The sequence below is a fragment of the Athene noctua genome, chromosome 9 (genome assembly GCF_965140245.1).
Source record: "Athene noctua chromosome 9, bAthNoc1.hap1.1, whole genome shotgun sequence".
Taxonomy (NCBI): Eukaryota; Metazoa; Chordata; class Aves; order Strigiformes; family Strigidae; genus Athene; species Athene noctua.
In genome coordinates, this window is record NC_134045.1 from 23,195,189 (window position 1) to 23,209,887 (window position 14,699).

The 14,699-nt window shown below is 36.8% G+C and overlaps 1 protein-coding gene across 2 annotated transcripts in view; it reads left to right on the plus strand.

Annotated features, from left to right (window-relative positions):
* The window catches only part of CDH13 (cadherin 13), a 515,595-nt gene that overhangs the window by 349,733 nt on the left and 151,163 nt on the right, over nt 1-14,699 (plus strand). For both annotated transcript variants that reach the window (XM_074912996.1, XM_074912995.1), the window contains exon 7: nt 5,841-6,019. In XM_074912996.1, the coding sequence (XP_074769097.1) occupies nt 5,841-6,019 (179 nt within the window). The remainder of the gene's footprint in view (nt 1-5,840; nt 6,020-14,699) is intronic.

Genomic DNA, 14,699 nt, shown 5'->3' on the forward strand with positions numbered 1-14,699 from the left:
ATTTGGGAATTGGTGGTAGGGCTAATAATTTTCAGTGTTTCCACTCAACAATTTTACCCTAAAGAAAGAAACATTCATAGCACTAGAGACAAAACACAATATACCAAAGTAGCATCCATGTCACATAACTTCAACTAATGCAAATTCATTTACTGACATTTCATATATCAACATCTCGCCTGGAGCAGCAGATACCTGAAAGCTCTTAACATTGTTTTCAGTCATGTGACACTCTACCCTACCGTATGGCTAGGGACAGTACTGTATATAACTCATTCTCAAAAAATCCCGGGAGTCAATAACTTATTCTACCAAAACGTCTATGTTACTCATGAGAAAAAAGGTTAAATGCTAGTATTGTTAAAGGTTGACCTGCTCATACAGCTTTACTGTTCATCTAGGAATGTCCCATTATTTCTTACTCAATTTATATGTTTTCTGGCTGCATTAACTCTCCATAGATCGTAGCAATTCTTAACGGTTCATCTCTACTTAAATTTAGTATTCATTCCACAACTGATAGTTCACCAGTGCATCTCTCTACTCGCACTGACTGCAGTATGTTGCCATGCCCAGTGTACTGACTGGTGATGCCATCTAAACTCTATACACACATCCTGAATTTGCCAAGCATCTAAATAGACAATGTGAAAGAGTCCCGCAGTGTAAAAAATTATTGCCCTGTACAAATATAAGATATACTAAAAGCCTGAGCTCATTAATTCTGACTAAATGTCTTCGCTATTGAGCAAGGCCTTCAAGTTTTTAATAACACACATAAGTTAATAACTGCAGTTGCAATTCAAATGCACTTGATTGGAACCATAATAGACCTTTCTTCTTATATTTGTTTTGCTTCCCTGGGGCTTGTTGTCTTTACAGTACAAAATGACAGTCAAACATGTAATTAGTTACGATGAGTATAGTAGTCAGGAGGGTATCATCCTTTGCTCCATTCCCGGGAAGTTGGTATGTTGTTTTGGTTTGGTTTTTTTTTTTTTCCTGTAGTAATAAATGTAATGTGCTCCAGAGATGTAGTAACCCTCTCAATTTCTTTCTTTTTCAGCTCATTTTTCATTATTTATTCTTCTTTTTGAGTTGAAATAGCTTTAATGTTTGAAAGTACGCCACTGTGCAACTGATTATTATCAGTGTACAGAGGTACATCTGAACTTGTGAAAAAGGTGGAAACAAAAGTCAACAATCCAGTCACGTTAATTAGGAAAGTAGACCCTGCCTTTTCTGTAGCACATGCAGAAAATATTTAATGTACTGAACATACAGTGGAGACTCACAAAAGGAGTGAAAACAACATGAGAATACTCTAGGGTGAACTTTTTGAGCACTGTGGCTCTCAAAGTTAAACTGTTCAGTCTTTAAACTGGATGATATTTTAATGTTAGTATTCAAATTCAGAGTCTTCTTTTAAGGCTGTAGGCTTAAGACAATTGCTCACATTTCATCAAGCTGGAAATAGGCCTTATTTCCATTATGTGCCAGTCCTTTTTGTAAACCCAGCAGCTGAATATAATAAATAAATAAATAAAGGGGTAGGGTTAGTAATAATCTCATCCATCAGCTGAACTCTTCCCAGTATTCTCTTGGCATCTTGACAGAAAAAAAAAGGCACCAAAAAAAAAAAAAAAAAAAAAAGGAAAAGAAAGAAAGAACTAGAAAGGTTATTAAGAGGTAAATAACAAAATGCGAAAGAGCTTTTTTCCCAAGAAACAGTCTGCTCCAATCACTACAAAATTGTGCAAGCATTGTGTTTTACTTCTTAATGCCTAAGGGGAGTTTTTTGCCAATATTTCCAATCCAGTTTACAGGCCAAATGAACAATCAACAGATGGATAGCTGCAGCCTCTGGAGCAATGACCTGGCTAGAGGGATATATGTCTGATCAATGAGGAACTCTGGGAGGTGCAAGTAGAGGTTTTGAGTGATTATGGTAATAGTGAAACTGCCCAGAAGGTGTGACAAATAAACCATGAATATTGAAATACAGCAAAGCATAACTATACCTTTACTGAGAGAGACTGACTCAATGAGTATCTGTGCATCATCGGCAGAACTATAAAGTTGCTGATTTTGCAGACATTTCTTCCTCAGCTTGATAAGTTAATATATATTGTTTAACATGATAATGTAGCAAGCTGTTGTTTTGTGGTTTGAAAGCCAGCTGCATTTGATTGATGCCAGGAATGGAAGTATTTATAAAATGACACTGAATTAGAAGTAGTCAGTTTATGGGTCTGGGGAAATGAATCTTTTATGAAGAATAAAACTTTATGATGAAGGAGTAATACTGGGGAAGTGTGCATCTTGAATTAAACTCTTTTGACTGGATGTATGCTGTAAAGCCTTTTAGAATAAAAATTTGTGTCACTATATTCCTCTACAGGAAAGAGATCTTCATAAACATTGCCTTTTGGGGTGGTCCAGTCCCAAATGTATGGTCATGTGTGGTCTGTCTGAGAACACCCCAACTAGGATAGGAAAGCTCTTCCCTGGAAATACAGCTGTTGGACTTCTCCAAAAGGTCCCTGGAATATATTCTAACTTCTGGTTTAAAGTTGATGTGATTTGGGTGGCATCAACCACAAATACCAGCCCATTCTAGCTTTTTGTATATGAGGGAGTTTCTGTTTGTTTAGTTTTAATGGAACAGAATACAGAGTAGGTACTGCTGTGCTTTGAAATTAATGGATGGCATTGAACTCGGGTTGGTTTGCAAATCTGCTTGTGAGCACAGGAGTGTAAAGAGTGTGTTACTGAGGACAAGCCATTCTCAACATGCCTGCAGAAGTCTGGCACCAACATTCAAATCCGTGCAAGGGTTTCCTTTGAGCCACGATATTCAGCAACTCCCCTGGTTGTTGTATCAGTGTGAGCACATAGATGATGTTTAAAGAGGTGTCGTTTTCTGTTCATGAACAGAGAACAGGTAGAACCTTATATAAACTGTACTAATGTATAATGACATCTAAAGACAACCCCAAATTTTATGTGTGTTTTTACATCTGTTATGTGAACTTGTGAGAATAAAACAACTTTTACCTAAATGTAAATGCCACTTTCATTGTAGCTAGAAACCAGTATCTCAAAACTTCTGACAGGAGCAACATAGAAGAAAATGGATCTAATTCTCAAGAGCTTTCATCCTGGAACTAACATCTCTATGCAAAATGAATGTAAAATTCAGCTCTTCTGAGCTGCTGGAATTTCTTATCTGTATGCACCAAAGGAATGGTTGCACAGAACAAGATAATGTCCAGTGAGTTGAAAGGCTAAAGAACTGCAGCTGGCAAATCAGAATCAGATTCAGCCATTGTATTAAACCAGTTTTATGCCAGAGTAACTAGAGATTTGGGGACTTACATCAGATCTTAAAATCTACGTCTGCCTTCCACAGTCTTATCATCAGAAATATTTTAGTAGAACTGTCTAGGACAACTGTATAAATAGGATTTCTACCTCAGTATATATTTTAATCGGTTTCTAAATCTCTGCTGAGTATCAACTCATCTAATAGATTAATAATGGTAGCAACTGTATATTCATTTGAAATGTAGTCTAATGTACTTGAGTATAGCATCCGATGAAATTGCATTTTTCAGAGAAGAGTTGCATACCGAGACCCATTTGACTTCACTTGTACTTGGGCATTATTTACAATCCCTTGAAGATTTGCCTTAATTGTTCTTTATTTCACGGAATTCTTGTGGCTTAGATCTTTGTGAAACACATTATCCAATATGAATATATTTTTCTCAAATGCAATAAATATCTAAAAAAATAGTAGTGTGTTGTACTTGTGAAAAGATGGTGAGTCTTCATTCTTCAAAACAGAAAGCTGCTCTTTTTCCTTCTGAAGAAGTCTCAAACAAAGTAGGCGAAAATCTCAGGGCTAGGATTATCTTGTAATATTGGAAAACATAGCATGGTATCCAGTGGTAAGCTTCTTTTTGAGCTGTCTGACCTTTAATCACTGGTGAATAAAACCAACATCCTGTTCAGATCTCTGTTTGTTTTCTCAAGGGGGTAACTCTGCCTGAAGTAGTAATGAAGCAAAACCTTTGAGACTTTATATTCAAGGTCACTACAACAAAAGGCAATACTTTGCACTCTGGGAAGTATAGCAAAAAAAAAAAAAAAAAAAAAAAAGAAACCTACCTAAACAAACCAGTTGTGTTTGTTTAACAGTGAACCAGGCAGTTGTTGTCATTGTACATGAATAATACGAATTTCTCTTCTGCTGACACTTCCAATGTAATACCTTAGGCTTTGTCTGTACCAGAACATTTTAATCACTTGTAGTTATTTTGCCACAAAGGGCTATGTGGATACTGAGAACAGATCATAAGGTCTTACAGACCTGGTAAGAAATTAAAAAGTATTTGAAATGGTTTTTGTCATGATATTTTAAAATAATACTTGCCTGAAAGTCTATGGGAGAAAAGAAAGGGTTAGCCACCACATAAGAATTAATCTCTAAGAATTATAACTAACTTTGACACTGTGGTTCACAGATTAGATATAGTTTCAGTGCTAAACTGCTTAAATGTAGATTGTATAGATGATGGAGTTTGATAAATTGTTTCAGTTGGGATTTTTAATCTAGAGAATAGATACCTTCCTAGATTCCTTATTTGTATAAAGTTTGCTAATACTGTTTGCATTAATTTGTTACTTAACTTTGATTCACCATTGAAACTAGTCTGTTAATTTGATCATGACTTTATTTGGCAGGATTTTATTATTTTTCAGGTCAGTATTACCAGAAATACTTCAGTTTTGGCATGATGATATATAACTTTCAGGTTTTTTTTAAAAATAATATTGACATTTATACCTATGGATGAACTGATTAAGAATTTGTAGTGGGCTGGGGGTGAATATCTCGCTATTCAACCCAGGTGACTAATTACTTCATTTCTTCAGTTCTCAACGTGCTGTACAAAGCAAACAAAAGAATGCTATGACAGAATTTTTTAGGCTATGTCAGCCTAGTCTGCCTGTCTAAGGGAGAGGAAAGACTTGATCCTGTGATGCAGGAGTACGTGTTCCACTAGCTAAACAGAGAATTGGCAGCATCTCAGTCCTCCCTGTATTAACTGTGATATAGAAGAAGAATTGAGGTTTTTCCTGTGTGCATCATGCAGGAGTCTGTGCATTCAATAGCATTTACCTTATTGTGCTCTACAGCAGAACTGTATGCTACAGGATTTTCATGTTAAAAAACCCCTTCATCACTTGAAGGATAGCCTGGCAATAGAGGTGGTTTGTTGGTTTGGTTGTTGTTTTTTTGTTGTTGTTTTTTTTTTAATCGAGGCTGATACAATAAGCCCATAAATTTGTACAAACTGAAATTAGAATAATATAGGCTGTAATCATTACAAAATTTCATGTTAACAGAAACTATAATATCTAATTCTGAAATCGTGCAAGACTCTAAAGTGAAGAGAGACCTTTCTCTTATTTCAGCATTGTCATTTTCATCATAAGTATCCTGTAGACTTTCTACCCACAGAAGTGAAAAAGATACATCTGCAGCTCATTTAGTGAAATGCAATTAGTATGGATGGCAACAAAACATACAAATATGGGGAATTTATATTAGTCATGTGTCTGCTGCAAACCAAAAACACTAGTCTTCTGCTGTTAGCTCGAGTCTCAAGTAAAAATAATACAAATGCAAGTACAAACTATCAGGTGAAACTACTCAGTGGTCTTGATGAGATAATTATGTATTGTACCCACCTGGTTCTCACACATGAAGGCAGTATAATTTTACATGTCCTTGCTAACGGCATTCTGTTGTCTGTCCACCTTTCCCTTAGGAACGACTGTGATGCGTATGACAGCGTTTGATGCTGATGACTCTAGCACAGACAATGCTCTTCTGCGGTATAACATCCTCAGACAGACCCCTACCAAACCATCTCCTAATATGTTCTATATTGACCCAGAAAAGGGAGATATTGTTACAGTGGTGTCACCTGTACTGTTGGATCGTGAGGTAAGTGAACATTTTCCTATCGCCAGTCTGACATTTTAACATTTGTCTGTAGTCTGTGATGTGAAAAGAGGTTCAGAGTATTGCAGGCGTGGGGATTCAGATGTTCAACTCTGAGGAATCTTTTAAGAGTTTTGCTTATTTCTCATTTGGGCATAAGAAGTTATATATTCTGATCAGTATTTATAAATCTAGTAGTTCATAATTTCTAGGCAAGACATGTAGTGTTGGATGGTGAGAACAAAGATCTCAGGAATAAGCGGAATTCAGCCTAGAGTTATCAGCTGAGCATTCGGAAGTAAAAAAAACCCAAAACCTAACTGTTCATTTAGCTTGCTAAGAGGTTGTCAGTTTAATGCTTTAAATCCTTTTCTATTTTTTTCTACTTTTTGAGTGAACTTTAAGGGAATAGTTAACTGGGTACCCCATAGACAAAAAATGGAAATACAAAAAAGGAATAGTAAAGGGACACAGGTAGTCTGCATGTGGTTTTAAGGTGAACTACCAGCCAAAATCTATGTTCGTTATAAATTACTAACATTATGAGAACATAAATTGATAGTAAAGAAAGCTTAGATATGATCGTCATCTTCAGAAGATAATAAAGTACACCAAATCTGTTAAAACAAAGGTTTAGTTGTCAGCATATGAGAGATCCACACATCAATACAATGATGACCCTGAAAGAGTTACTCTGTAAATCACAATTTCCTTTGATTACACAGGCCAGTGTTCTCTTAGGTTCCTGGAGATGACCAAGCTGTTTCCTTGCAGGCTGTTTCAGGTCTGGTCTGATTTACTGAACTTGTCTTCTAAGTTGTTTAGATTCAGGACTGACCAATGTTCTCAATATTCAGCACGTTATTTCTCATTTTAACCAGAAAAAAATGATGCCCGTATCACTTCCCTCTTCAGGTCAGTAGTTTTTCTGCAGGTTTTTCTAACAGCAGACATTTAATGGGTAAACCAGACACATACCTAGACACATAGTGCAGTAAACTTGAGGTCTGGGCCTGTAAACTTATCTTTTAAGTGTAGACATATTCCGATGCTTTCATACTTGTGTGACTGGCCACAAAATCATGCCCAAGATAAGATTTATACAATCACTACCTTTTTGCCTCAAGTTTCCCTTCTATATTCATTGTTGCAGTTTAAAGGCTTTATACTGTTTTCTAAAGTCAGTTTAGGTATTTTTATTCCTAATAGATAACCATTCCCCAGATTAAACCAATTTACTCCAAATTAGAAAATCAATGGAAGGGAATGAACACGCCTGCTTTTCCTAGTTTCTTCCAAAGGTCACTGGTGATTCATGAAATAATGATGCTGTCTCCGTAGAAGAAGCCTGGCCTCAATCGAACGGATATTATGGCTGGGTAGTATATCCTGAAAGCGAGATCTGAATTCCTCATGATTTTTAATAATAGTCGATTCAATACCTTTACTTGAAGGTGACATGGCACGCTGCAGTCTTGTTGAAACTGCAAAGTAATTTTTGTTGTTGCTGAAAATACCGTGTGTTTTATGAGCCAAAATGTCGGGCTGGGTAAAATTTTAACACTAAACCCAAGCATTATCTGCAGTTTTGTGTTGTCAGGTGAAAATCTTGGGAAAAAGTATGTTTTCCATTTCTTCACAAGGTGTTCTGTGTTGTGTTCTGTCATCTTTCTGGGTTCAGCTGCTTTTCCCCTTCCTGCTTATGTATATCTTGTGTAGAAACTGGTAGTCGTGTCTCCTTTTTTAGATATGAGGAGTTAGTAATTCATGGTCAAAGGTGTATAACTTCTACTTTTAACTGTAATAGCAGCTTTTAGGGACAAGTGGCCTAATAATTTGGGTGCCAGCACAATCTCAGTACTATATAAATAGCTCATGAAATTGAGTTATTGTAGAATTGTTTCCCTCAGGTGGAGAGAGACAGAAGTAACATCTGGAGAAGGAAGTGTCTGTCTAACTACTGCTTAGGGAATAAGGGATCTGCACATCACTAAGCTTGAAGAAGTGCCTTTAAGGATGCTGGAAAGGTGGTGACCAGGAGTGCCACTCCTTTGTAGGATAACAGCTGATATTAGTGCCTTATCTAGAACCTCTCTAGTTCTTAAATGTTTTAGCTATTTGTCACATTCTTCTATGAAGTGCATTGTAGAGACATGGGACAAAGAAATGATTTTCCCCATGAAAGCCTTGATAGCGGGTGTTAACATCAGAGGACAAAAATTAGAGATAGAGGCACTGAATGATGGTTGGACAAAGACCACATGAAACAGTGTTTGTGAACAAGAGAGGGGAATGCTTTTACCTCCTTGGTTCTTCCTACCTTTTTGTTGGGAACTCAGTGGAGAACAGAGAACAGCAAGCTTTTTCCAAATGTTTTCTTGGAAAAGAGAAGGATGTTGAACAACTCAAGCCGATCCTTTTTGATGACTGGGATTTGAGTCAGCAGTATTTGCACGTAACTGGGTGTAGCTCATGAAGGCATACATGGGGTTTATAGGGGGAGGCAGTGGGGAAGGTGCATTTCTGCTGAGGAATTCCATAGCTCCAGGAACTGCAAAAGTTGGTCAACTTGTGGTTTTTTTTTTCCAAGTCGAAAAGTTGATACTGAGTTCTGGAGATACAACTACATCTGGAACATTTTTCCTATACAGTATAGTCATACTATTTTTCCATGCCGCAACATTTTCAGGAAAGTTGCTATGGCATAGCCTCAGAAATTCCTGTTTCAGTGCAAAGAATCAAAATGCAGGTATTACCGTAAAGTTAAAAAAAATGGCCATCTAGAGAGATCAGGTTTTATATCCAGTTAAATACCATCATACATAGGTAAACATTTAGGTTCATAATTTTAGAGATGAAAATCAAATCAAATGATAAAGTATCATTTTTTTTGTGGTGATACTTTAGAATTAAAAGTAAACTCTTAAGTAGACACTTTTAAAATAAAACAAAATTTAAAAGAAAGGGAAAAGAAATGCATTAATTTGCTTCTGGTGAACCTCAACTGTGCATCTACTTGTTCTTTTAGCTATACAGCATGAGCTCAAAAGACAATTTTTTTTTCATTCCTACAAGTCTTCAAAATTTCTTTACTGTGACTGGCATTTATTAAGTCTCTTGTTAGGTTGAAGGTATGGAGATGGGAATGCTCCCTGGTGTGTTAAGTGACCTCTCCTTCAAAGGCTGTTCCAAAGTTCTGTGCATCAGTCACCAGAAGGAATATGTAATGTGAAAGGCATCACTTTCTCTCTTTAGGGTTGTTTTCTTTCTTGTACTATGTAGAAACAGAAAGGTCATCTTGGAGCTTTTTTTCTGAATTGCCTATCCGCTTTCAGATCCCCAACCTAGCTATTTTATATTCTTAACTTTGGTAGTAATTGAATGGATGTTTGATTTAGCACAGATGGATGACAGTGTGTGCTTTGGAGCTATTTCCATAGTATAGTATCACCTAGAAAAGCGTCAAGCAAAAAAGTCATTCTCTCCAGTATGCAGAAAAAGTGTGTGTAGGAATCCCACAGATTACATCCAGCAAGCTGCTGAGTGCTTTTGATTTCTATTGACATCTGCTGAGGGAAGCCAAGTGCTTCATGCCTCCAAGGAAATACTTAGCACCATGCAGGATTTGTATTTATATACCAGTGTATATTTATTAATAAATTTTTCAGATTCAAAATTGTTTCCAAAAGTACATGATCCTCAGGGTTTAAAGCAAAACTCAGATAATTTCTCAAAGAACATCCATTTTCATTTTCAGAAGGCAGGTAAGGACATATTTTTGAAGATTAATGTGTTTTTTTTCTTGTGGGAGTTAGGCATCCTTGAATGTGTCAGCAATAAAGATTGAAGAGTGTTAGGGGGCAAATTATACCTCCCGATATCCATTGGAGAATACATTTTGATTCATAAATTCAGAGGAGAAAGATGCCCTCCATCAAAGTGTATGGACTAAATGACCCAAAATAGAGCACAACAGGGGGAAAAAAAAAAAAGAAAAAAAAAAAAAAAGAAGGGGTGGGGGGAGAAGAAGGAAAGAAGAGGAAAGAAACCTTGAGGAAATGTCCTGAATTTCATATTTCAGGGATGGAGAGTCCACTTCAAAGTGACACTTCCCTACAGTGAAAGAAAAATAATTCTCCTCGTGCATAGGAGGAGAAAACTCTTGTACTCTTGTAGAATCAACTCTTAAATTTCCTTTTATGGATCAGTAATCAGTTTTTCTGCTTACCCACAATGCTGTTTTGCCAGTGTTACAGACTCCTCTGCTCTGCAGGAAAGTAGCTGTATGATCTGTATAAATTTTATATGACTAAAGTACTATAAGAAAGCTGCCACCACATTTGCTTAAGTGAAATATTTACTTTACTTCTCACAGTTTGAGGCGTAAAATGCTTTTGCTTTTGATGGGAACTGCTGTGCTTAGTTTGAATTAAAGTTAACAAATAGTTTGAGATATCTGCTACATGCTGGACTATATGCTGTCACATATGTTTTTAAACACCTCTAGAAAACCCGTTCAGATATTCAGCGATTGTGAGAACTCCAGGGCTAGTTTCAGTTAAATGAAATGTCTGTTCCGCAGTGAGACTGACACTCCGTGTGCCAGCGCAAGCCATGCCACCATTTCAGTAAGTGCTATATCCTGTAACCATTTGAACCTATCTTGGTGCATCAGTCTAGCATTATTTGAATCGTACATACCTTTCCCTCTCTTTATTACTTGGAAACACGGAACTGAAAGCCTTATGATGAGAAATCTGGTGTTACATTAGCCCATCCTGCTCATGTTTATGTGGACCACTTGTAATAACGTAATAGCTGGCTGAGCCTCCCGCTTAACCGCATCACTCTGCACTTTAAACAACAACTGCAACAAACAGCAGTGTATCACAGCCTGCAAATATCCATTCCTGTCCACAGACTGATGAACGACTGTACAGTGGCTAGCAATTTTTCAAGTCAGCAGCAGCCCACCGATACATATTCACCAATACACTGCTCGCATGAAGGAATGAATGCTTGCGTAAATGTTCTTTACAGGATGCAACCAGTTCAGCTGTGATAAGTAAATCACAGTGTTCTTGTTGATAGGGCTTAACTTCTCTGAAGGGGTAGCAGTAGGAAATAGAAAAAGCTTGTCCACTTCTGCATACGGACACTACCCTCTTTATCCATATTTTCCATTTAGAGGTATGTGTCTTAAGCAGTCAATATACTTATTACTTACTCGATCTAAATGCAAATGCTGAACCAACAGTGCACTCTCATTTTTAATGAAAAGATATTAATCTTCTCAGCAAATGCATTCCACATTTGATCTTCATATTAACTTCTAAAATATTCATATTTACAGTGATTGTGGGAAAACATATAGCTTGGAGCATATCAGCTCTGAGTTGGAATAATTGTTTCATTTTGTCTTGTCTTCTCTGACAGAATTCCCACTTGCACACCTTTAACTTGTTTTGCAATACAGTAAAATCCATAGCTGGACCGCAATTTCTATGGTTTGGGGTTTTTTAGTGACAGATGTTGCAATAACTCATATTTCTTTTCTGTTTAAAATATAAAATAAACAAGGCATTCCTCCTTTTCCCTTGATTAATGAATTTCTTATACCGTGGTTTCTGATGCCTGTAAACGTGAGGAGCAGTCTCACTCTTCAGTCAGAGAAAAAGTGGTGGGTCTTTGGTCTCTTTTCAGAGATTATTCCATAGCCCATTGTATCTCAAATGTTAGAAAAGTAGAAAAATGGAGAGAAAAAATCTTCCAGTTATAAAGCTAGCTTATGAACAAATGGACAGAGAGATGGAAAGTGAAATGTAAACTCATATTTAAAGTTAAGTTTATAATGAACTTTCCAGCATTTGTGCTTCAATGTCTTCAGTGAGAAAGAATCTTATTTAACTAGATGCACTAGTAATTCTTAGCTGGATTCCTGTTATGTTTTTGATGAGAAAGCTCATTATCCCATTCTTGAATCTTGAAAGAGGCTGTGCAAAAGAGGTAAATAAAAGTACACATTATGTGTCAAAATATAAGCAGTATCATTCAGGTTAGGAATGTTAAAGATTCCCATTGCCAGAACATTAGAAAAATAGTTAATTTTAAAATAGCATAAAGCCGTAGTAGCAGAATTTCTGAAAATCTTTCATTATATTGTTATTATCTTTTTCTACTTTCATTTAATTCAGCACATGGTTTGATAGTCAGATTTTGTTTTAAAAGAAAAAAAATTATCTGACAATAACAGGGACCAGACTTTCTTTTCTATAAAAATCTGTGGGGGATGAACAGCACATCAGGATCCTCACAGGGAGCCATTTCAGCACGACGTTACTGACTCTTTTTGGGCAGTGAATACAATATCAAGATCACAAGGCAGAAAAATCACTGAATGGCTTTTCTTCAAAACACTAAGCACAACATGTAAGAATCCTACCTCTGGAAAACCGAAAACCATTGGGTGAACAAACACATTTGCTTTCTTTGTAAATGAAAGCCTCACTGAATAAGCTATTGGCCCTATGTCTTACATCTACCTTCCCCACTCTGAGCAGAGCAGGGCTGGCTGCAAGCTCTGACCACTGGGGCTCCCTTCAAATTCTTGCATTGGCTCCTCTGTGTGGATGGCTGAGGCCACAACAGGTTTTCCTCTGCAGTCCTAAATCCTGCTTTGTTGACAACAACTTTGCAGGTAGAAACTCCTAGCCATTACAGACTCCAGATTCCAGTCTGGAGTGGAATAGAATATTCTCTCTATTTCATTACAGATTCCAGATCATCCTGCCAGATCTGCTGGCTGACATCCCTGTGTAGGTGCTCCTTTATACTTTCATCCAATATAAACTGGGATAACCACTGTATATATTTAAACTCTTTAAATGGTAGATTGCAGATGGGATAAATAATAACCACTTAACAGGCAGAGCTTCTGCAAGGACATGTTTCCTCCTCTGTGTAGATGAACCACATGAAATCCCAAGCTATTTCTCAAAGGAATCTTTTTCTACCTGCTTTCTCTGTGTTTCCTTCTGATACTGAGGGAAGAAGAAAGAGCATTCCTAGCTATTCATGAGGATCTTGAATTTATTTCTTAGATACTCTACTGGCTCTTCCTCTAGCATGGCTATAACTGGCTACTCTGTAGCACAAAAACCAGATGAGTTTCAACTACTGATGACTCCAAAGATAATTTAAAAATATATATTTCTATAATAGCTTACTTCCTGGAAAAGCTCCATATTTTCCACAAGTAGATGTGAATATGATTTCTCCAACTTGCTGTTTTCTGTAGTAGCAGTGAGAAATATTTATATTGTCCTTGTCATGTTTTGGGTTAGGAGTTCTGGTATCGCTAGCTCCCGTGGCAGGTAGTTTGCTGATCCTCTAGGCATGTCACTCATCTAAACATCACAAGTTTCTCTGACACTAATATATTGCAAAGAGATTTTTAAAATATCACCTTCAAGACCCTTACTAAGAGTGACATAAAGCATTATATCAGCTGCCCATACACTTTGACTAGAGCCTGGTAACTGAAATATTATCTTTTTGGCTAGAGTTTCTTTATTTAAAAAATTGAAAGGAGTATAAACTTTATGGATGTTTAGATGTTAAAAATCCCACTGTGACAAACGACTATCTAAGAGGGGAAAAGAAGTGGTATACTTACAACATAAAAAGTGGAACATTTTGCAGAGAGAGCTGGTTAATTACAAAATGCTGGCACACATTCAGCTAGTATGAAGAGCCCGATGCTCACTAAAGGTCAGCTATAGTGGAAGACAGTAAAACTCAGAGATTCCAGATTGGATATGTACCACTAATTCTGTAAGAGTCTGGGCAGTGGTTTCAGCTCAGGAGAGGATTGAAAGGGACAAAAAAGTGAGAAAAATCTGAAAGATTCTCACTGCCCGTGTTTTCCAGTCCTTTCTTTACGGCCAAGGAATATGACTACAAAAAGTAGAAGTCTCTACCGATTATTTCTAATACATTCTTTTCTTTCTTGCAAATATCCCTAGTATACAAACAAGTTTCGCTATCTGGATAAGATGAACTCCTCTTTGTTATAGAAGTAGTAAGGACGTATCACAGTTAGCACTTGAAAGAAACTTTTTGAGCTATCACCATAGTTTGATTTTTGCATCAAGTATCAATACTTTCAGAATGCTCAGTGCTTAGGACAGCAAAATGGAAAACATCTGGAAGTAGTCAGTTTACCACCAGCATGACTCAAGTAGAGTTAGTAGTGAAAAGTCAATGGAATTGTTTCAAAGTCACTATGGGAGTAATTGCTTAGCTATCTCAGAGTTGCAGCTCAGAGTACCTAAGTCTCTATGAGTTATTCCAAAGATGCTTCAGGAGAGAAAGTTCTGTGTGTTTTAATATGAAAATGAATCACTATTCATTCTTTTCTCAAAATACAATAAAGTTTTGAAAACAGAGTGGTTAACAGCTCTACCTTTAGTTAAGAGCAGTAGCAAGTATGTATTTTCCACACTTGTGACTGTAATGAACACCCAACCCTAATATTGTTGGAAAGTCACCAAACCATATGCATCTGTAAACTGTGTTAAGAACTTGGCAAGGCAGAGAATTGCCCAGGGCCAGGAATTAGGATTACACACTGGTCATCTTCCCAAGAGAAAACAAAGAAAAGGAAACCTTTAGTTTAATGTTT